General features: G+C 47.5%; 8 protein-coding genes across 8 annotated transcripts; 3 read left to right on the forward strand and 5 right to left on the reverse strand.

Moving 5' to 3' along the window:
* Window positions 1–1,209: 1,209 nt before the first annotated feature.
* On the reverse strand, window positions 1,210–5,602 carry PADG_07073 (uncharacterized protein; the record flags this gene model as incomplete). The annotated part of the gene is made up of 8 exons (XM_010764098.1): window positions 1,210–1,584; window positions 1,686–1,991; window positions 2,069–2,371; window positions 2,432–2,589; window positions 2,661–2,952; window positions 3,040–5,204; window positions 5,303–5,364; window positions 5,424–5,602. The coding sequence occupies 8 exons, from the start codon at window positions 5,600–5,602 to the stop codon at window positions 1,210–1,212; spliced, it is 3,840 nt and encodes a 1,279-aa protein (XP_010762400.1).
* A 633-nt stretch (window positions 5,603–6,235) lies between these two features.
* Window positions 6,236–6,655, reverse strand: PADG_07074 (uncharacterized protein; the record flags this gene model as incomplete). The annotated part of the gene is made up of 1 exon (XM_010764235.1): window positions 6,236–6,655. The coding sequence occupies one exon, from the start codon at window positions 6,653–6,655 to the stop codon at window positions 6,236–6,238; it is 420 nt and encodes a 139-aa protein (XP_010762537.1).
* A 908-nt stretch (window positions 6,656–7,563) lies between these two features.
* PADG_07075 (uncharacterized protein) lies at window positions 7,564–7,967 on the forward strand (the record flags this gene model as incomplete). The annotated part of the gene is made up of 2 exons (XM_010764099.1): window positions 7,564–7,675; window positions 7,744–7,967. The coding sequence occupies 2 exons, from the start codon at window positions 7,564–7,566 to the stop codon at window positions 7,965–7,967; spliced, it is 336 nt and encodes a 111-aa protein (XP_010762401.1).
* Window positions 7,968–8,227: 260 nt separating this feature from the next.
* On the reverse strand, window positions 8,228–10,261 carry PADG_07076 (uncharacterized protein; the record flags this gene model as incomplete). The annotated part of the gene is made up of 6 exons (XM_010764100.1): window positions 8,228–9,345; window positions 9,424–9,745; window positions 9,820–9,899; window positions 9,976–10,033; window positions 10,074–10,095; window positions 10,149–10,261. 6 exons carry the CDS (start codon window positions 10,259–10,261, stop codon window positions 8,228–8,230), a joined length of 1,713 nt encoding a protein of 570 aa, XP_010762402.1.
* A 2,071-nt stretch (window positions 10,262–12,332) lies between these two features.
* Window positions 12,333–13,997, reverse strand: PADG_07077 (uncharacterized protein; the record flags this gene model as incomplete). Its single annotated transcript, XM_010764101.1, has 1 exon — window positions 12,333–13,997. The coding sequence occupies one exon, from the start codon at window positions 13,995–13,997 to the stop codon at window positions 12,333–12,335; it is 1,665 nt and encodes a 554-aa protein (XP_010762403.1).
* A 1,152-nt stretch (window positions 13,998–15,149) lies between these two features.
* PADG_07078 (uncharacterized protein) lies at window positions 15,150–16,298 on the forward strand (the record flags this gene model as incomplete). The annotated part of the gene is made up of 3 exons (XM_010764102.1): window positions 15,150–15,204; window positions 15,269–15,704; window positions 15,818–16,298. The coding sequence occupies 3 exons, from the start codon at window positions 15,150–15,152 to the stop codon at window positions 16,296–16,298; spliced, it is 972 nt and encodes a 323-aa protein (XP_010762404.1).
* Window positions 16,299–18,259: 1,961 nt separating this feature from the next.
* Window positions 18,260–19,757, reverse strand: PADG_07079 (uncharacterized protein; the record flags this gene model as incomplete). Its single annotated transcript, XM_010764236.1, has 3 exons — window positions 18,260–18,304; window positions 18,395–18,774; window positions 18,857–19,757. The coding sequence occupies 3 exons, from the start codon at window positions 19,755–19,757 to the stop codon at window positions 18,260–18,262; spliced, it is 1,326 nt and encodes a 441-aa protein (XP_010762538.1).
* Window positions 19,758–20,072: 315 nt separating this feature from the next.
* PADG_12237 (uncharacterized protein) lies at window positions 20,073–20,493 on the forward strand (the record flags this gene model as incomplete). The annotated part of the gene is made up of 2 exons (XM_010764319.1): window positions 20,073–20,293; window positions 20,319–20,493. 2 exons carry the CDS (start codon window positions 20,073–20,075, stop codon window positions 20,491–20,493), a joined length of 396 nt encoding a protein of 131 aa, XP_010762621.1.
* Window positions 20,494–23,060: the final 2,567 nt, after the last annotated feature.

Genomic DNA, 23,060 nt, shown 5'->3' on the forward strand with positions numbered 1-23,060 from the left:
CCAAACCTCCCCCTTTTTCTTTATGTCACCCACCCCTTTCTCGAGGAGCAAATAAAACATTTTGTTCCGCCCTCCACACCATCTTATAATAACATCAACAACCCCGAAATCACCACCATTCATCAAAAAAGGCCATTGAGCATGTAATAAAATCCGATATCAAATATATTCTCACACGGTACTTATTCAGTCCAATCTCCCTCTGCAACCCGCATCCATCCCATCCAATCCCGAACCCCTGCCCGTTCAACGTGACAGCAAAATCCCAAGCGCCCGCCTCTCCCACTCCCCACTCACTTCCGCGTAAATCAGCATTGACGAACGAACGAACGGGCCTCTACAAAAACGCTTCTCGACCATGTCACTTCAGCCGCCGTACGTACATTTGTGGAAACTGGGCAGGTGGCCAAGGGGGAGGCCGCGCGGGCCACCGAGAGGACATGCATGCAGTTTTGCAGAGTAGCAGCAACTAGCAGCAACAACAGCAAATTCCCTCATTCCCCATCACGCCTTTCTCTTCTCGCTATCCACCCCCCTTCCTATCACTCTCTCAGTCTCGGCCTTTTGATCGATCGAAAGAAGAAAACTCAACAGCACTAGTAATCTACAACGGGTGGGGTCTCATTTTCTCCACATTCCCCTTTGGTTTTTGTTGGGGCGTTGCAGACGACCCTCGCGTGCAAACAGAGCGTGTGTCCACACGTGTAACACTGTTTTGCGTCCGGGTGCTTCTCCTGGGTGCCCACCCCATCGGCTTAGGGGACTTGACTTAAAGAGTGTTGGCTCCGCTATTCGATTTCGATCTCCCTTTTGTCTTTTCTCTCATAATCTCCGGTACTCATGTTTCATATCTCGTTTTATTTTTTTACTTTTTTATTCCTTAGGCGGGGGGACGTGAAGAGTAGATGTTTCATCAAAAACCTATACCATCAACACGGTTTATTTTTGCACGGTTTTTCTCATGTCCTGTACGTGTAAAGAATTTTCTTCCATAAAATTTAGGAAGAAAACCAAAATATAAAATTAGTAAATCTCTCATCTCACATTTCTTCTTTTTTGTTGGTTCCCGGTGGACAGTTTTTCCCAGGAGAAAAAGCCCGGGTAATGACCTTTCCTCCTCTCCCCAGGGCCAGAGGGGGAGGTTGTGTACAGGGAATAAAAGGGAAGGGGGGGGCGTTGCCAGAAAGGTTAACAAAAAGAAGTTGGAATCTAATTTTCACCGTACCAATCAACGTCGCTAAGCTGTAACTTGCGGGAACGGAACCCGCTGCGATTCGAGTTCGATTTATCATTATTGCTCCTCGGGTCTCCGCGATGGGTACGCTTATCCGGGCCTTTATTATTGCGTATGATTCCTTTAGTATTGGGGTTCTCTTCCAGCACGAAGGGTGATGGGTTTGATGATGTTCTTGGGGAAGGGGAGGAAAGGATGTTGAATTCACCGTCACTGGGCTCATTGTCATCTCTTAGGTCATAGTTTAGCACTAGATTCTTGATGCGTTGCTGTTCCTCGCGCTCGGCTTGTTGTTGCGTTTTCATCGCGAGGGCAAAGCTGGAGTCGGAGGGGAGGTCGATAGTGCGGGTCTATTAAAAAAAGAGGAATGGAAAAGAAGAAAAAAATGGTTAGAGACTCTCATGAAGAGTCGTATAATGATATATTTTACAGAAGAGAAGCGGAGACAGACCTGTTGTCGGTTTCCTCGTTTGGTCATGAGAGAAAATGCCATCGTGTTTGGTGCATGTTGGCTACTTTCATGATTATCTTCTGAAGTCGATGTATCGCGCGTTGTACGTCTCATTGGCAGGGGAACGTCAAACATCGCCTTGCGCTCGAATTTTCGAGACTGCAAGCTCTCAGCCATCATCTTCTCAAACTCTCGATCGAATTCCGCTTCAGCTTCGGGATCTAGCTGTTCTTCCTGGCGGGTAACGAAAATCTGCTCTTCCTCTTCGGATTCGGAATCACGTTCCTGGTCTGGATCGCGAACGGTCTACAAAGAAGAGTTAATTGGATATGATACTTTCGACACTTTCCGCTGTGCCGTTGGATAAAGTAAATAGCCCCTACCTCCTCGAGTTCTTCACTGGAAGAATGTTCTTCATCCTTTTCTTCATCCGCATCAGGGATGGCATCATCTTCATATCCATCGTCAGATGAAGAACTTTCCCCTTCATCATCCGGTTCAGGGGCTTTATCAGTCTCTTGCGCAGTCTCCTCTAGCTTGTAATTCTGCGCTATGGCTTCGCTAAAAAGCCGAGAAGCTTCAGCAGGATCAGTAGCAATCTTCCACTGCGGACGAGTCAAAGCGTAGGTATCTTGAACGAGAAAATCCACATCCATGGGCAAGGGGTCCTTCGTAAACAGGTAATACTACGGCAATACCATATCAGTTGGACATCCAACAAAATCTGCTGCTTGGGAAAGTAGTACCTGAAAGAATGTCAAGAAGAAGTCGAGCTTTTTCTTCGCAGGCCCGCGATCAAAGCACACCCCGCAGGTATCAAGAAGGGTGCACACTAATCGGATCCGGAAGAAATCATCGGGCATATCCAAGAAGGTAATCTTCCCTGGCGCCGGAATGCCCCCCTCTAATGTTGATGTCAGCAACTTGTGGCTTGAAATGTTCTGGATGGACATGCAAGATCACATATTAACATACCATGTCCGAATGTAACAAGACGATAGAGAGTATCAAAAATGACCGGCGAGTCGACCATTTTATAATTGTACAGCTCTCCAAGGTACTTAATCTCGGCAACTCTTCGTTGATTCTGCTTGAAGTCATTCTGCTCCAACCCAAGCGTAATGAATTCAAGTGTATTGTCTACAATCCTAATGACAAAATCTTGATGACAGCGGTAGAGGGCGCTGACAATGCTGGCCATAATATGTATGTTCCCATACTTGACTTTTCCAGGCTTGCTGAAGATTCGCTCGAGAATTTGGACAACCTAGGGCTGTTAGTTACCATGTCGTCCATAGAAAAATATATATATATATATATATATATATAGGCTTTTCAACAAAATATATCTCACTTCTTGTTCCTCCCAATGAAGCTTTCGAATACTCTTCAAAATCTTAGAGCAATTCCGCTTATTCATATCAAGAAAGATGAGTTTGCGAATGTACTGCTCGACCGGAGTGCGCTCCTTCTGCTGGATAGCAGGTCGCTGGGGGGGGTCAACGTAGTACATCGCATTCTCGATAATCATGCGCTCCTGTTGACCAAGATGTTGGGCAGCTTTCTTCCGGCTAAGAGTTTCCAGGAAGGACGCCATCCGTGGTGCTGTTTCCGGATTGCGGAGAAGGTATCGACCACAGTTCTCCAGCAAGTTGCCAATAATTTCAATGTTCATACGAGAAAAGTCGTCCAGACTGACCTTGAAACAGTGGAAGATAACATGTTCAGGGACAACGCCAAATTTGGTGAGTTCGGCCAAATATCGAATATTGCTTGTGCGTACCTGGCCAAGAAATTCCTTCAGCTTGCGGCGTTGAAGACTCCGGAATTCTTCGTCGAGGTAGCTGATAAGACTCTGGGGGATGTCGGGGAGGTACTGGCCCAGTGTAGCAACAAGGCGAGCGTAGAGGGGAAGGAGATCCGTGCGGCCCTTGGGGGCTTCTTGAATGGCCTTCACCAATCTGTTCCGGGACGCTTTGGAATTGAGGAAGCAGAAATCCAGTGCCAGCTGGTCGACGGAATTCTTGGTTTGCAGTTCTGGAAGCTTTGCCAACAACATATCAAGTTGGGCACCTACGGTCTTGTTAACCATGGCAATAGATTGGCTGTCAGCTTCCTGGTTGGCTGGTTCCGAAGAAGAGTTGTCCGGTTTCGTAACTTCTCCTTTACCAGAATGGTCAACCCCCACGTCATTGGGGAGTTCGCTGTCGGCCTTCTTCTTGGCCTGATCGTCTCCATCAGTTTTCTTCTTCTTGCCATCCTCAAGAAGAACAGCTGGCACTTTGCCTTTCAAATCGACCAAATTCTCATAAAACCGGCGCTCCTCTTCATCTTCCCAAATGCCAGGGCCTTCGCCGTGTCCACGTAGATAATCTCCGGCCTTGACAAGACCTATCCCGCTACCAAGAGCAGTCTCAACTGTTTCCTTCTCCATGAGATCCGGCATGTCTACGCCAAGAATCTCACAAAGAACTTGGGTGTTAGAGACAAGCTTTTCATGGGCTTTTGTCTGTTTCTCGAAATTCGATTGACGGTCTTCGAAAATTTCGCCGCTCTTCACATAAGCCTCCGCATTCTTTCGACTCTGCGTTGCAAGCGCTTTCTGATCGCGGATAACATGCGCTTTAACATCCTCGAGATACCGGCAAAGGATATTTTTGAACCGGACCTGGACCTTTTCGGATGCCAGGGGTGGATCATCTTCCATTGTTTCTCCATTTACTCCTGCAGACTCATCGCCAGATCCAGCCTCCGGCGCATCCTTCCCCGAAGCCGCCGCGGTCGCGCCCTCTGCCTCCACATTCTTCCTGCCTTCTTCCAGTCCCTTCGACCCCAAAATATCCCAGCTGTAGGTTCTTGCAAACAACACAGCCAGCGGCAAATTCACGTGCTCACGGTCATACCCCAGAAGATCCTTCAGCACTTCCAGGGGGAACGGCTCTGCCTCTCTGTCCTGATCACCCTTCGCCGCAGCCTGAGACGACCTAGACTTCGTCATCCCATCAGAAGAAGAGCCCTTGCCGCCGATAGTAGATGCACCATCCTTCCCCTTTGTCCCCAGATCTTCCGGACGCTCCACATCATCCAAGCTCCGCAGGAATCCGACAAGCCACAGCTCCGTCACGACGCGAAGGAGTGCCCGCTGTCTAGCCAGGCGGTCTTTTTCTTCCCTCTCACGGATATCCTGAGTCCACGCCTTCAACTGCGCTTTATCCGGTGTCGTCAAGCCTCGACCCAGCAGCCATCCAAGTTGCTTGGTAAATTCATCAGGACCAAACCGTTGGTGCAGGGCGCTGGCGATCTCGACGCCCGTGGCGATTTCTCCAGGAGACTTGAGCTTGCTAAGCCCCTCGTAGGACGCAGAGGTGATCTCGGACAGATACTTGTGCAGCGAAAGGGTGCGAATATCTGCAAGGAAGGTGGGGAGGGCTGTGGGCGTGATACCGGTTCGGAGACGTTTGATAAAGGCGGTGTTTTTCTTGAGGGAGGAGTCGAGAGATTTGGTTACCGGGAAGACACCTAGTACATTGCCAACGAATTTTTATTTGAATCACAAATCAGATCTGCCTTGTTCGTTTGATAGTATACGGTGGGGAAGAGGTAGCTAATAAACGTACCAGTTTCTCCAGCCCAAGCCCGTTCATTGAAGCTACGCAACTCCCCTTTTACACGCAACGATCTATCAGTATACACAATAGCAGAAGAGATAGCAGGTTCCGAGAATAGCCAATAACAAACTCTTCCTTGCGCGATCCATCTCCGATCTTCACCTCAGTCAATATAGCACCCGTTGTTGTTGTTGTTGTTGTTGCTGGCGGCAGACAGGGGATGCGGTCAAGCCCGGTGAGTTCCCCTCGGAAGACTCGAAGGAAATATTGAAGAACGACTTGAACACCACATTGGGTGTCACCAAGCATGCAGACAAATCTGGAACAGGATAGGTCTTAAAAAGATATTAGGCAAGTCCAACGACGATATTTTTGGGAGTCTTTGTGGTCTTGTCGATGTTGTGTGTTTTTGTGGGCAGGAAAGGAAAAAAGAAATACAGAAGTTGAGTCCACAGAAAGCAACATGGAGGAGGACCTTTCTTAACAACAACGTCACAGTGTCAGTCAGCCGCGGTTTAAACTTCGTTTTACCTAATTTAACTCTTACACAACAAACACCGCAGCAGAATTGGAATTCAACTCATATACAGCAAAACCTCAAAGCTCATTTTAAAGACATAATGTTACAGAGAAACTACCGCTTTGCCAAATTATTTTCAATGCCAAACACAACAACATATCTCAACCATTTTTGAAAGCCTTCGGGGGGGGGGGGGGGGGGGTTACAATGAAACAAACTATAGATTGAACACCCGCACCAAAACGCCAGAACAGAGTTAACTAGCTTTCCAGGAAATACGAGAATAGAATAAAAACGAGCCAGCCCAGATTAATACAAAACTACATTTCCATGACGGGAACAGTGACTATCCCTTCATCGATCCACTCATCATGAATTCATCATCCACTCATCATCCACTCGATCAGTCGCCCGTCTCCCTCTCACATCATCTCCTTCTCAATCTCCGTAAACCCGCTCTCCCTCCCCTTCTCCAGCCCCGTCAACCTCTGCTGCATATGGTGCTTCATGTCCTGCTCGTTCCAGCTCTGTTTTCGATTGAACTGGGGCTGCCAGTGTGAGGTGGCTGGAGATATGCCCGGTCGCCCAATTGGCTTCCAGTGTAATTCGTGCTCCTGTTTGGAGGAGGAGGAGGAGGGAGAGGGAGAAGAGGAGTTTTTGTTGTTGTTGTTGTTGTTGTTGTTGTTGTTGTCGTCGTCGGATGAGGTGGGGGTGGTGGTGGAGGTTGAGGTTGAAGCGGGGATGCTAGCAGCGGTTGGGTGCTTTTTGTTATGAGAGGGAAGGGCGGAGTGAGAGAAGCGGGCGGGATGAGAAGAGTGGGAGGAGTGAGATGTTGTCGCCATTGTGCTTTTCTTTGTTTTATTTTATTCCCTCTCTCTCTCTCTCTCTTCAGAGACGGCTGGAGGTGTGTGTTTGATTGATGGATACGCCTTCGGGGGCGGGGCTGGTGGTTTTCTGTTGGTTTTCCACTCCACGAAAAAGAGGGCTAGTAGAGTAGTGGGGTAGAGTGTTCTGGTAGGTAGAGAGGTATGTATTATCCCTGTATTGCCAGTTTGATAGCTTGACAACAAAGGATGGAATCGTAGATGTTATCTTGTTGTTTGTCTGCTTTGGTGTTGAGGAGTTGTAACTTTTGGTCAAACTTTGGAGCGTTCTTCTATATATGTTGGTAGGAGAGGCAACAAATATGTTCAACCTTCCCCTCCCCGCCGGTGCATCGCCCGGCTTATATATCCGACACAGCAAAACTCTCGGCTCTGAGTCTGGGCTTCCCTGCTTTTTTCCCTAATTGTAAGTTACTAGTGGGTGGGACAAGTACCTAGTTAGTTATATGTTACGTGGGATATAACTAGCACGTTACATTGCACGTCGATGCTGTTGGTTCTGCTGCTGTCTTGGAACACGCCGTTTTCACCAGCCAAAAAAAAGTATTAACCCAACTCCGAGATGGCTGCTCTCTCCACGCGGTGATAAGACAGTTTCCCTCGAGATCACGAGGGAGTTACAGACGCCAACGGCATTCTCGACCGGATTGCTGCTGAACTTACGGCCGCCACCCACCGGGAGGGGGGTGAGGGTGGGCTGGCATGGCGCGCTTATCACACCCTAGTTTCGCCAGCGAATTAGTGAACTACTCCGAAGAAGTTTAGTTAATTAGCCAGCTATCGTCTTCTAGCACTCTGCTGGTGGTTATTCTGATGTCAACCCGTCTGTCCTGAGGTATAAAATGGAAGCTCTTCTCGCTGGGAAAATGTCACGCCGGACTTGTACTGCAAGCCGAGAACATTTGCGCCAGGTCTTGCAAGTTGGACTGCGAAAACGGGCTCTTGTGTCCACGCAGCCACTGGAAGGGTTTAGCTCGGGTAAACCACCCGGTGATTGTCTCCGCCATGATGGCCTCCCCCAAACGCCACACCCTAGCCATAGCCAGGTGAAACTTGGGACCTTGGCCATTTTCTGGGCGAGAAGAGGAAGAAGGCTAGTGGATTGAACTGGAACGAAAGAAATGGACCCATTGTAAATCTTTGCTTCCGCGAAGCGAATGAGACTGCGCTCAAGAAATCTCCCATTGCCCATTCGACAATACCATACATAGCATGGGTAGAACGAGACGATATGGACTTGGTTAAACGAGCCCCAGCAACGGGCCAATAAAACCGAGCTTCGGCTCGAGGTAGAAAAACTATGTAACTGGTTTAGTTTAACTCTAATTATGCAATCTTTAGCTGCGTATTTTTATAACTAGTTGCGTTTATTGCCAGGCAACTTATGCATATATCTACAGTTTTATATCAAACTCCTTATCCAAGTCAGGTTATTACTCAGAATCCATTTCGTGTGTAAAATATGCAAACATCTAGTTACAGTGGAATATAAAACCCAGGTCTATACAGTCAAATCAAACCAAATCAAAATCACCCCGTCAACTCCCTCAACCGTCCCAACAGCCTCAAGCCCTTCCCAGCCCAAACCCCCCAAACCCCCAACAGCCCAATCATCATCACCAAATACGCCCGATACGTAAATAGCGACTCCTCCCTCACCCTCCCCACATACGTACTCCTCTTCCTCCCCCCCAGCTGCTCCGCGCCAGTCCCCTCCACCAAAAAGTCCCCCCAATTGACCCTATCCAACACCTTCTGATACTCGACCACCGTCCCAGACCAATTATTCGTAATCTTCCCGTCTGCCCGTTTATACCAACTCTGGCAATTCGGATGCGCAAACGAAGTCGTCGCAAGCACCCTCTGCATCTCAGCATTAAACCCCTCAACCCGTTTCGGGTCGGGCAGTATCGCCAACGAACCCCCCCGCTGCCGCGCTGTGAGCACCGCTCTGACCAGCGCCTGTATATACCGCGCCTGCGCCTCGATCATCAGGATTATCGAGTTGTGGCCCAGGTTTGTGTTGGGGCCGTAGAGCATGGCGAAGTTCGGGAGGGCTTCGACGGTTACTCCGTAGAGAGCGCGGGCGCCGTCCGCCCAGATATCCGACAAGCTTCGGCCTTCAGAACCGTATACCTGGATCGGGTGCATGAATTCCACTGTGCGGAAACCTGTGGCTAGCACGATGAGGTCGAATTCATGCTCGATGCCGGCGACTTGGATGCCGTTTTTGGTGATGTGGTCGATGGGGGTGGTTTCGAGATGGACGTTGGAGCGGAGGAAGGTGGGGAAGTAGTCGTCGCTGATGATGGTGCGTTTGCAACCTACTGGGTAGTTGGGGATGAATTTCTCCCAGAGGTCTGGGCGGTTGGGGAGCTGCCTTTTTAGCATGTTGATGCTTGCTGTTCGGGAGAGTTCGGCCCATTTGGAGTCTTGGTCTGCGATAGTAGCGTGGACGCTTTCTCGGATATCCATCATCCAGGCGCGTACTTTCCAGAGGGCAAGCGGGAAGTATTTAAACAGGATCTGAGCCGGTTTCCATATGGCAGTGTCCAGTCTGGGTACGACCCAATTCGGTGTTCTTTGAAACACTGTTAGCTGAGCAGCGTCGGGCGCTATTTCAGGGATTATTTGCGCAGCCGTTGCCCCTGTGAAAAGCAAGCTTTAGCTTTATATAAACAAGGAACAGAAATCGCGATGACGCCGGCATATTGGCAGAGCCATACCATTTCCGATAACAGCAATCCGCTTTCCCTTCAGATCGTAGGTCCAATCCCACCGAGCCGTGTGAATCATCTTCCCCTGGAAATCTTCGATTCCGGGAATTGATGGATATGACGGCGAATTGAGTTGGCCAACGGCAGAGACAAGGAAGTCAGAGGAGATTGTATAGTGGTCTACAAACTCCGCATCCTTCGAACCTGAGCCTACTTTGATGGCTGTTTTCCATTTTCGAGTTTTATCGTCCCATCTGGCTTCCTCAACAGCGGAGTTGAAGCGAATGAAACGGAACAGCTTGTATTTCTCGGCTACGCCGTGGAGGTACCGCTATTGCCATTCCAACAGTCACAGCTGATTAAATGAGAACACTCAGAAGTCGGGGAAGGGGTATAGCCTCGTACCAGAATTTCTTCCTGATTCGGGTATAGTCTTGACCAATTTGGGTTCTGCTTAAAGGAATAGCTGTAGAGATGAGAATTAACTGCAACCTATTAGCATAAATACCCCATCCCGTTCATCCAAAGGAGAGCGAGCAACTTCTCCCAAAACAGACGTACTATCACAACAACAGCCGGGATATTTGTTATCCCTCCACGTTCCGCCAAGTCCACCGCTCTTTTCAATGATTACGAAGTTGTGGATGTTGTTATTCAACAAGTTGATCGCGGTACACATTCCTGCAGAAACCGAAGGTTAGCAGTGACATCGGGGTAGTTACCTGCAGGCCTACATATTGGTGCCATCCAACTTGCCGGAAATGCCAGCGCCAATGATCACAACAGCAGCTTCGGCATAATTCTTGTTCCCCACCTCCATCAGGGGATAATCTCCGTTTGCCGCCATGCTATGCCTCAACTCAATCTGCAGAATGAAAAGAGTGTAGAAAACAGGAGAGGGGAATTTGATTTTCCCCGGGTTGCTGGGGAGGTTGAGAAGGTCAAATAATATTTCAATGCAGAATCATTAAAAAGAGATACTGAGAAAAAGAGGCACCACGGATAGCTCTTTATGAAGAGGGAAAGAAAGCAACTAGAATCTTGGTGCAATTTAAGGCTTGCTTCCATTTCTCTCTGCTGCGCGGGGAATGGTTAACGCAAAAAAGTGACCGGTCGGTGCCACCGTTCGACAAACAGGGCGGGGATTTCCCCACGATCCGAGGAACCAAGGCAAGTTGTGCATAGTATAATAAATACCTCTGGTGAGTTTAGAGCTTTTAGCACTGAATATAGCTCAATGGAAGATGGTTAAGATCCCAGGATGTGCTTTTTAGCAATATCCTAGAAATCTCTCTTTAAGTTCTTCCATCAGCCATAATTCATGGCCCTCGATCAGCTCGGGCAAAGTGCAATTCACATAATATTCACTGCGCATGTTTGGGCGACCGTGGGCCTCATCTGATTGACTCCAGGTATCCTCACACATTGCAGCATCTCTCCCCAGGAGATACCAGGACAGGCTAATGCCAGATAGTTTAGAGTTCGGGTGTAACTGATGAACCGAGGCATAACTAATTGGCCGTAAACGATGCACATCCCAAGGGTATACATCATTGATCATAACCGCAAATCAACCTAGGTGTTGAGACGCAGAAAGTTGGACTGGAGTGATTAACTCTGTTGTATGTAACTCACGGCTGCTGTCCCAGAAACAGAAAAGGAAAAATAGTTAACTCAGCGGAGAATGATGTCTCCCGAATATTTATCCGAACGGTCTTCCCCCATTTCACTACCTCTGCAGTCAGTAGTTAACTGATAATTAGAGCAGAGACATCAAGTCAGCAAGAATTGTTGAGCTCAAGGTGCTGCCTCTGCCGTATCCCGAGCTTCCCAACGATACAAGTAACTAGCGTTACGTGTAGTTGGAAGTAGTTGTTTGAGACGTAACTAGGAACCCAGCCTTTTCGAGCAAACACATAATGACCGAATGGCAAGCTTGGTTGATTGCAAAGGTTGCTGGCTACGAGAACGACTATATACGGGGTGGAAAATAGGTCACATGGCGGATGTGTCCGACACATAATCATTTACTGTTTAGTTGGATAAACTGGTTACTTGAAGAGAAAGGGTTAAGAAAAACGTAACTAATTGCTGCATACAGTACATTCTTACATACTCTACCAGAAAATAGCCTCAATTCAATTTGTCGGTTCGGGGGCAGGGGGGTGGGGGAGTTTCGATACAACTTCCCGCATTAGACTAGGAATTGAGAAAGTAAACAGTTATACATAGCAGTTTGTGTTTTGGCAGCTGGGTAAGTGGAAGTGGCTGGGTTGCGGGTGATATGGGTAATTGGGGGAACTAAGCTATGGTGATATCATGAAGGGGCATATACGGGGTTGGGGGTACATCCGGTTGGGAAGGGTATTGGCAATCATGGGGGTAGGCTTGGGGATAAAAATAGTGGATAGGGGAAGAAGGGTAACTAATTCGATTAAGGACAAAGGAAATGAAAAGGAAAAGGAAAACAAACAAAAGTATAGAAAACAACGGGGTTTTATAGAAATGATAGATAGATGCCCAAACAACGCTATGCTAGTGCTAAAGCTATATGGAGAAGAATGGGGAGAAGAAAAAGGACCTTTTTCTTCTTTTCTTTGCTTCTTTTTCTTTTAATTTTTCTTTCTCTTTCTCTTTCTCTTTCTCTTTCTCTTTTCTCTCTCTCTTTCTCTTTTTCTTTTCTCTCTCTCTTTCTCTTTTTCTTTTCTCTCTCTCTCTCTCTTTCTCTTTTTTTATTTATTTTTTTTGTCATTTTGGCTTATGGGAATAAAAAGTTAAGAATTGTGGGGAAGGGAGCAAAACAAGAATATTCTGACATAATGGCATTCAAATGGGGGAGGGAGGAAAGTTCAATCAGTCAGCTAGTGATTCATGGATCCGGCCATTTCAAGGGTTCGAATGAAATAAAAATTAATCAATCAATTGAGCAAGTGAACGGGAGGATGTCTTCGCATCTCGACTATTTGGGTTTTCGCCAGTAGTATTGCTATTGAATGAAATCGAGTCAATAAAACCAATGCACCTAGACGAACGAAATGGGCACATGCTGGTGGAGGGGATGAGTCATATGGAAGAAATCGAACCTTGTGTTGCTTCCTACAGCTCCGCAGACCGGGCTTCATCAAGTCATTAACAACAGCCTCCTTTCGCTTCTCATCCTCATCCAAGTCGGGGATGTAGTAATATTCGCTTTCCAGAGGTTTGCCAGCAGCATCTTTGCCTTCCCGGCTCACTTTGCCAATGCATGCGGTCGACTCTATAATGGATTTGATCTCCGGGGTTGAAAAGGCGCCGTCGGAGGTGGTTGTCTTCTTCCACAGCTCGGATGGAAGGTGACTGAGAATCGTTGACAGCGGGCTGGATGATAATCGAGAAAAGGCAAGCTGATTCACGATGTGGTTCTGCGCCTTCTCCTTGAGGGAGTCACCATCGTCTGCCTTGGCAGGTTTAGCGACGTCATGGGGGATGAGTTGGACGGGTGGTTTCCGCGTGCTGACACGAGGAGACCTGACTGGTGACTCTCTCGCGGAGAATGAAGCCAGACGGGGAAGTATATTATCGCCAAAGGGCCCGAAAGAGTGGATGATGGGATCGTTCTCCTCGTCATGTTCCGATAGATCCTCCACTTTCCCCTCGGAGGAGCCAGACACGGAGGCCTTTCGGTTCTCGATGTTGAAAGGATTGGGAATCACCTGTGTAGCATGAGAGGCCGAGCTTGAGAGCTTTTGATCATGACTAGGAGACGGTTCATCCTCATATACAACCACGGCACTTTGAACTGAGTGGCTGGGGGTCATCAATGGAGCTTCAGAAGGCAGGAGGGCTTGTACAGCAGGAGATGGAGATATTGGCGAAGCCAGCCGTCCCCGGCTTCGTAGAGGGCTGCTCGGGAGCGGATGTGAGGCGGTACGAAGCTTTCTCACAGGAGAGGCCTCTTCCCAGGTTTGATCAGAGTTAATGGTCGAGGAGGAATCTTTCTGTTCCTGTCTCGGCCACTGGACCAACACTCGAGCATCCTGCACATCGATCATGACATCCGCATCTTTGATATCAGAGGTAAATGTTTTGCCCTTGTTCAATTCATACTTTTTCCCCTGACAATGTAACTTGATTCCATTCCATCCGGTACAAAGAATCTCGATTCTTTCTCGATCAAAGGGGTTGGATGAGGGTTTATATGCGGCTTGAACATGGACCCGTGAGATCAATCGACTGGCTGATAACTGAAAATGACAAGAACCGCTGGATCTACCCATTAAAATACACTCCCCTGACTGGGGCAATGTTATCGAAGGAACAGTAGATAATGGAGCTCTTTCGGAAGCCATGGAGTGCGTTCTTGTAAGTCCATGACGGCGTGGATTGGAGCGAACAGGGGAGGAAGTCATTATTGCAGTAGACGAAGTGGGAACGGGGGTTGGATACGTCGATGCATCGTCTCCGGATTCTCGTGCCAGCCGTTTTAACGGCCGAGGAAGACTTGGGGACGACGAGGGCTCGAAGGCTGGGAGGAGAGAAGCAGGCCTCTTCACACCGGCCACAGGAGGCAGTTGAGTGCCTGCTCTTGGAGGAGAGGACTCCATCCCAGGCAGTAAGGTAAAAACACGTATTAATCGAGAAGTCTATCCCTTCCAGAATTCTATACTCTGAACAAATCGCGTCAAATTGGACCAATGGCTCGTGGAAAGGGCTATATAACGAAGTTCACGCTTACAGCATATAGAGCGTAGCAAAGATGTGAACTAAAAAGGGAAAAAAGGAAAATGAAGGCAATCAAAAGGAAAACAAGAAACAAACAAAGATAAAAAACGAAAAACAAAAATCCGACGAAAGAGAGGACCTCTCAACGGGGGAGAGAAAGGAGGAGAATTGAGGAAATGAAGTTGTGTGTGGGAAAAGATTAAGGAGACGGGGGAGCAAGACGCCAGAAGTCAAGAAACACACGCTTGGTTGGTTCTCAACGCGTTCAAACAGCTCCACCACGGCGCCTCGCGATGCGCGGCTAGGAAACCAGTAGATAGGGTTCAGGGGTGCAGCAGACAGCAGGATATACTCTGGGAACTAAAGCTGCGGGGAACCGGAACACCCCCAAATACCAACGAGGCTTTCCTCTCCTCCAATGTTCCAAGCCTAAGCACTGTAAATCGTCTGTCATAATGGCTCATGGAAGCAAGTTGTGGCCGCGGGTCTCCACCCAACAGGCTGCTGAGTCATCATCGCGACTCGCCAAATCACGTGATTGATTGGTATCGGGAGATCTGACGCTATTCCAGAAACGGAAATGGTCTGTTTTACACCACGTGATCAACACGGGTTTGCAAAACTTTTTTCGATCTAAATTAACTTAAAACGTTCCACTAAAAGAAAAAATATATATATATATATATATATAAAAAAGAACCAGTAGTCGGAAGAGATATTTAGAAGCAGAAAAAGAGGGATGTATTGCATTGTGGTGAAGATGTTTTCTTAATACGGCCTATGCTTAAGCTCACATTATTAACCAGTTTTCTTCGTGAATATGTTGCTGTTGGCTGCCTCCTCGTAGGAGATTTCGACAAATCTTCCCCGCTTCACCGTAGTTGCTTACAGCTCCCTCTGAATGCCATCTCTTCATAGACACGACTACTAGTCCTTATCTTGTTTTCATCCAGGGTCCACTGTTTCGCATCTTTCACCTCTTTTGCTCTCCGCCTCTGCGAGAACTGCGCACAGTACCGCCTATTGAAATCATAATGGGAGACCCAGCACTAGTAACCAGCCCCGCGCCCAGAGCTGCGCATAGAAAGGGTGAGTCCTGGTTTTTGTAATATTTTCCTCTCGGAACCCTTCTATTAATGAACATATCATACAGTCTGGACCACCCTTATCACCAACACAGCCTACCTCTCTGGGCTCCTGACTCTAGACTATTCCCTCAAAAAAGTCGGGTCCAAATATCCCCTCGTAGCACTCTACACGGATTCATTCCCTCCAGACGGGCACTTCGCCCTACAAGCCAGGGGTATTCCAAGCAGACATGTTCCTTACCTCCTCCCGGCTATCCACAAGGATTACAGCAATGACACCCGCTTCTACGACTGCTGGAGCAAGTTAACCCCCTTCTCCCTCGTGGAGTATGACCGTGTCGTCCAGCTGGACAGTGACATGCTGGTCCTGCAAAACATGGACGAATTAATGGATCTGGAACTCGACGATCCGAAATTGAAAGGCGAGGGCTCGCGCGTCTTCGCTGCGACTCACGCCTGCGTCTGTAACCCGTTGAAAAAGCCACATTATCCCAAGGATTGGTATGTCCTCGCTCCCTCTATCCTTCTTTCTTTCTTTCTTTCTTTATTAAGAAAAAAAAAAAACCCTCTGAAATTCGTATATAACCGCTTCCTAACGACGCAACCCGATACAGGATCCCCCCAAACTGCGCCTTAACAACCCAACACGCAGACCCCACCGGCGCACAGACGCAAGGCGCCCCATCAACCACAGGCCTAGGCGCTCTAAACGGTGGCCTCCAGGTCGTCAACCCATGCAGCTCCATCTATGATAAAATTCTAACCATCCTACAAACCCCCTCAGCGACATCCACCTACGAATTCGCAGACCAGTCGTTGCTTTCAGATCTGTTTCCCGGCCGTTGGGTGCCGCTGCCTTATATCTATAATGCGCTTAGGACGCTGCGGTGGGGAGGTGTCCATAGTGAGATCTGGAGGGATGGGAACGTTAAAAATGTGCATTATATTTTGAATCCGAAGCCGTGGGATGGAGAGAGGGTCTGGGACGGGGAGCGAGATGACAAAAATGCTGTGACGGATGGGTGGTGGTGGAGGGCTAATAGGGAGAGGCTGGAGGAGGAGAGGAAGGCGGGGATTGTGGCGGATGGGTTTTAGGGGTTGTGGTGGCAGTTTTGTTGGGATTTACCCCGTTTTCTCGCTTATATGGATGGCTATATACTGCTTTTGTGTGCCATTTTGTCCGATTGAGCTGCAGGACACCTACCAAGATTACTGTCTGTTGACACCTTCGATACCCTCGTGTTTTGGGTTCGATGTTGGAACGGATATCTAAAACGGATCAACTCGACCTGAGTATCTACTATCAGTTATGCATTGAATTGGCCTATGCACGCCCAACTCCCCTTCCAAGTAAGCTACAGAGAAAAAGACACACAGCATCCATTCATTCTTGAAAGCGCAAGTGATGATATAATCTACCAAATAAGCTGGAAAGAAAAAAAAAAAAAAAATTCGCTTCCCAGCTTTCACGACAGGGCGAGTGACGATATTGACGAGGAGCGAGACGCCCTTCTCAAGTGTCCCCTTCTCTATGCTCGATGCGTAAGCAAGCGCCAATAGCGAAGAGGACCTTTGAATTATTGTTCAAAAAAGCTTGCGTATTTATGCGAAAAGGACGAGAAGAAGAGCTTCCTCGTCGAACAAAACATGGGAGGCAAAATGGGCTTCAGAGAATCAGCATACAACGTAAGCTTCAACGTTTTCTTTCGTTCTCTTGATTTGATCATCCAATTCGCAAGCAAGGGGTGAAACGGATGCTGCAGACAAAAGCGGACTCGGGCCATTCTTAATGACTAGCAACTGATCAAAAGGTCTTTCTCTGCATGGATAATAATACCATCCGCAACTCATCCACTACAATTCTTCGATGGCTGGCCATTTGAAAAGAGTGATTGTAGCTTTTCTTCACTAGAACGAGGCATGTTCATCCACCTGATGGAGGATGGTTTGTTTATACAGCACCGGGAAACGAGTCGCAGAACATCCTGCTCTCGATTCCCGAATACAGAAATCATATCCCCTTCCTCGCTATCAAATTCAGAGCTCGTGATAGGAATCGCAAAAGAAAGGAGGGGGGGGGGAAGAATCATCTTATCCAAGTCTTAACCTGCCCTGCAAAAAATCTCCAAATCATATCCTATCATACGTGAGCCTCTAGCCCATCTCACTTACTCTTCCTCCTCACCCCCCATATCCTCTCCTTGCCAACAAAAACGCTCCATCTCTATAAAAACAAAACAAAAGCCAATAAATAAAGAGAATAAATCTCCCATTCACTCAACTACCTAATTCCATAAAAGAGGGAAGGAAAACCCCTAATAAATAAAAAATCTAAGTAATACAAGTAGAAAGCGTACGCAGGTACGGTGCGCAGTAAAAAAAAAATATAAATTAAATAAAATAAAAACAAGAAAAGAATGAGCTGAGGTTGCAGGAGCAGAATGGGAACGGTTAAAGCCGTGAATGGGGTTGGTTGTATTTGGATAATAAAGAAAAAGAATAAGATTTTGCATTCGTCACAGGTATAAAAAGGGTTTTCTTCAGTTAAAAGGGATAGTACATAATAAAAGTGGGTGGAAGCGGGTTTGTAGAAGGTGGGTTGGCAGGGATACATATTCCAGCAGAGACAAGATCAGGATTTTGCTTTCTTTCAAGACATCATATCATATCACGAGCGTGCACAGAGAAGAGGGAGATAATATGCAGATATATATGCAGATGGGCGCATGGCAATCGGGTAATCTTCATCGTCATGAAGACGGTCGTGTGTTTGTTTGGCTTTGGATTGGTAGCTGTATTGAAGTCTTGGTGTTGTTGTCTTTTTCTGCTATCTTTGGTTGTATATAATATCTCCCAGTTGCTATGTACTCCGTTATGGTAAACGATGGATGGATATGGGATTTTGTTTTTTTGTCCTTGTCCTTGAGATCCCGCTGGAACAACAGCAGCGTGAAGTGAAGAGGAGAAGAGAAAGGAGAGAAGAGAAAGAAAACTAGAAATGAGTAAAACGACAAATGATATTGAATAAATAAATAATTAAAATGAGAATCGAGAATTCAATCACTGAAGACAAATGTTGCCGTGCCAGACATAACTTGGACCTGTATGAAGATTTGTCAGCATAGGTAAAGAGGGTGACGAGCCTAAACGCGTAACAAAATGAAATAACAGAAAGGAGAGAGAAAACTTACAGTACACCCATCCTCATTCGAGCCGGTAGCTCCATGATACATCCCATTTTCATACTTACACTTACCTCCCAAATTATCACCCACAATCTCAACCTTGAAATCCAGTTTCTTATTCGTGGTTGGCTTATTCTGGAAGATAGAGATCCAAACGGCACCGTCCTTCCTGCCAACGCCCAAGTTCACGGGCGCCCAGTTGCCGGTTGGCTTGCTGCCATCACCCCATTGGCAGCCCTCTTGAATCGAGACGCCCTTGGGGTTCACGTAGTATTGGGCAGAGGTGTCCATGCCCTTCCATTTGTAGTAACTTCCGGCATCAGGACAGGTGAGTTCCAGTGTGGAGCCAGGATTTGAGGAGAGGGGAATGGTTTCGGATTCAGTCCCTAAGGGAGTAGTATAGCTAGTTAGGTAACAGGCTTTTTTATGCGGGAAAATGGTTTAATACAAAAAACATAGAAAACTTACCGGGATAATCAGTACGGCAAACAGCAACGACCTTGTCCATGGTGTTCTTGACTTGAACGCCACCAGCACCCTTAATGCAGAGTTTCTTGGAGAGGGTGGGGTTGGTGAGGTAAAGCTTGCCACCAGAGCACCTCAGGCCACCGACGGATTGGCCAGTGGCACCCTGGGTGGATGGCCATTGCGATTTTTGATAACCAGGCGGGCAAGCGTACGAGCACATAGCTCCATCCTCACACTTGTCACCCTTGATGCCAGTGCGGATGTCGCTGACAGATTGGTCCTGCACAGTGACGAACTGGAGACCGCTCCAGCCATCCAATCCCAGCCAGTCGAGGGATACGGGACCGTAGTCGGAGGGGAACTCAGAACAGGGTATCTCTCCGCTAGGGAAGTCGATGTCAACGCCATTGCCGCCTTTGGCGGGTTCGGTTGGGTATTTAGTGTCCACTGGCACGGAGATGCTTGGGATTGAGATAGGAGGTAGTTCAATCTTGGGCTCTTCGTGATAATTAGCGGCTTCCTTGGTAGGAGACGGGGTTGGGGTTGGGGTCGGGGTCGGGGTCGGGGTCGGGGTTGGTTTCTCGTAGAATTGAGCAGCCTTGGGGCTTGTGTTGGTTGGAGATGCTGAAACACAAGCGTTTTGGGGAATGTTGGCATCAGACAACTTCAAGGAGCCGTCCTGGATACCGGCACAGGCTTCCTTGGGGTCGATAATCTTGCCATCCAACTCGTAGGCGTAGACAGTGGGTCCCGGAACAACAACAACTTCAGTCGCAGCGGGATTAGGGGCACGCTTGACATGGTTGTGATGATGATGGACATTGTTATGCCTATGGGGCTGGGCACCGGTGAGAGAGCCGGCTGCAGCGACGGTCAAAACGACAGAAGTGGTAAACTTCATGGTTGGGAGCCTTGTTGCTCGCTTGTAGATTCAAAATAAAGAAAATACCCGTACTGACGTCAAGTCGCACGTAATTGATAGTAAGGACTGGCACGAGGTCTCTCGGAGACCCCTTGGTTGGTTTGTCGAGACGGGGCTAGCCTTGATCAATTGATTGATCCCTTTGCTTAAAAGAGCGAGGAGAGTCTATCTGGGAGATCAGCTGTTAAAAGGCGTGTGTTGATGACAAGGTAAAAGAATGGCATCCTGGAGGGGAGGAAGAGAAATCAAAACCATCCCAATGTTTAAGATGTAACTTTGGGATAGGGGACAACCATGTTGAAAATCATGTGGCCGGTTGTCACAGGTGATAAGATGATCCCAATCGCGAAACATCCAGAGGCAAAAAATGTCAACATGGAGATGGCACAACATAACATACACTGCAGATATCAAACTAAAACAGTTGGAGAGCCGAGTTTGCCTCTATACCAGTTACCAGTTGAAGTTGGAGATGAATTCGATGCGCGCACAACGGTAGTGATTTACGTAGAGGTGTATATCGTCACTTTTTGATCATAGACACCAAAGAGCGAAGTACGATACGGGGCAGAGATGGGATAGGGAGGGACAAAAGCAAAAGCGAGAGCGATCAGACAGCAACAGGACGAGTTTCCGAATGAGCGTGAGAGGAAGACAAGAGACTGCCTTCTTCCAAGTCGGAGGGAAAAGGAAGAAAAGGAACGGAGATGATTGAAGTCGGGGCTAGCGGGAGGGAGTGGGCAAGGGACATAGAATAAGGGAGGAGGATGCTCAGAAGGGGGAAGAGAAGGGGAAGAAAACGAAAAGGGCGGATATTACGTTATCCGAGCAACGCAGAAAGGGAGGGTACGGTAATTAAGGCGGTTAGCTTGGTTAGGTGGTAATTCCAGTACGTTGCCCGGGGCAGTTGGTGCTTGGCAGTGAGTGTCCTCCTCCATTTGCCTACACAGGTAGCCCTGCCATCCAACTACTCTCCACCGCCCTCCTCCCCACTGAATCAATGACATAGACAGATTGGGTTGACGTATCCATGCCGCCAATTTGGAAAGTTTCAAGGTTGACCCGGCCTGAACCAGGGCGCAGAGCAAGCTTGCCCAGCCAATAACCATATCCAACAGCATCCATCTGGGAGCGGACGTGGGGACTGTGGGCGGGTGTAATTACACCGCGTGTCTATCACTGTGCTACGACTTACAGCCCACGGGCACTACACTCTGCCACTGGTGCGTGGCATTTGAGCTGACTCAGGGTGGCGAGTTGGGTTTCTGAGGGGGGAGGTTGAGGGTAACTGGCACCTCATACCACTCTTTGCTGACCACCAGGAACTCGGGGCGCTCCAGGTGCTTCCTGTTGTGCCTGACTGATGATTTATTTGGTTGTGGGCGGAAATCCCGAAAGGTAATGGATCGGAACCAGTATTTGGGTACTTTGGTACCTGTGGCTCCTGTACTGGTACCGAGCCTGAGAAAATTACAATACCACCTTATGACAGCTCCACTAAACCATAATATTTACGATACAGAAACAACCAAAAAACCAATTTCCTTTTTCTCCGATTTGTGCCTGGCGCTAAACCCTTCTCAGCGCCGTCGAAGAAAACCTTGTTTCCATCCTCGGTTACGCCAAGACACACCAAGATTCGATGGTCTGCGTTAGTTTAACCTAAATACACTGCTGCCTGCCAATGGCAGCCCTTCAACTGATGGGATGGGCTGGCAGAAGCCAAATGCCGGAAGAAAAGTCTCAGGAGCCGCCAGGGTTCAGACGAGGACATCCCTGAATGGATTATGTTGCGCCTCCAATCCTCCACGGGTATTTCATGAAATTAAATACAGTACGGAGCATTACCTGGTACGTGGTAACTAACTGTGGAAGCGTTTTCGAGATTCCTAAGCACTTCCAAGGTTTGGTGCTTAATCTTGCTTTAATCTTGAACTTTTTATTCTGCTTCATAAGTTTAGGGTTGGAAATAGTGTATTGTATTTTATATCATTTTTTATTGTTGCAGATACTTGCTGGATATCTTTGTTTCTGAATGCATTGAACAATGTAAAAATCCCTCTTCTCCCCCCCCCCCCCCCCCCCCCCCCCCCCATCTGCTGACATTGTGCGTAAATTCAAATTCAATGATTGGAAACTGTTGGCATTGAGCTACTGCTGCCACGTAGACAGATGGAACTGCTGGAGCAAACAACCATTGTATACAGCGCACTCTGCATGGAGAGTACTTGACTGCCAATCAATTATCAGTCAGTCAGTCAGCCAGCTTAGTTTCCTTCAATTCATTTATCCATCCTACGTACTCTATAGTGGAGAGACTTTTGGGGACTCCAAGATCTATATAGGCGGCGCAGGACAGCTTGGCACAAGGACTCCATAACCTATTCACTCTACTCACTTTGCCCCCCTTTTGTTGCTTTGATGCAGGTCCCAAGATGACATAGTGGCCCTTCATCCCACTCCGGAGTCATTGGCATGATGGGGCCATTTTCATTGGAACAATTTAGGAGGTATGTATGTTGGTGCATCCTTTGGCGGCTATCAGCATGAGGAATAATAGTGTCTGGCAGAAGCTCAGTTTTGAGAAGAACAAAGAGGTAATTTCAATTTCTTCTGGATCGTAGGACAAAAAAATTCCAAAAGAAAGATCTGGGTACAGTTAAACATAGTTTTTTTAAAGTAAGGCCCACTTTTTTAAAACCATGACTCTGTCAACCCATCTAGAATAAGCACATTCCTGCAGAATACACTCTCTGCACATACAACCACAAATACATCTTTATTTAATCTCACCACCCTCAACGTAAGGGTTAGGGATAGGTTAAAATTAGGATTAGAAGTTAAAATTAGAATTAGTTAAGGAATCTTAAGAGCCTGAGAAAGGTGATAAAATCACTTCTGCCAAGAGCATATAAAGTTGTGTGTGAGAGATAATGTGTGGGGTGTATGACTGGTGTATGTAATTGTAATGAGCGCTAACACACACTGAAGGTTTTTCCAGCAGAGATGAGTGAGTGTACAGTTGGATATGGTTTTAACAAAGTTGAGACATGGTTTAAATCTTCATCTGGAAAAACCAGTGTGGTGTATGTATTCATTAAAACTTCATACACCAGTCATACCTCACACATATCTCTCACACAACTTTATATGCTCTTGGCAGAAGTGATTTTATCACCTTTCTCACACTCTTAAGTATGCTAACTTCTAATCCTAATAATCCACCCCTAATCTAACCCTAGCTCGAGTGTTGAGTGGTGAGGTTGAACCAGAGATGTGTTA

Source organism: Paracoccidioides brasiliensis (assembly GCF_000150735.1).
Source record: "Paracoccidioides brasiliensis Pb18 unplaced genomic scaffold supercont2.10, whole genome shotgun sequence".
NCBI lineage: Eukaryota > Fungi > Ascomycota > Eurotiomycetes > Onygenales > Ajellomycetaceae > Paracoccidioides > Paracoccidioides brasiliensis.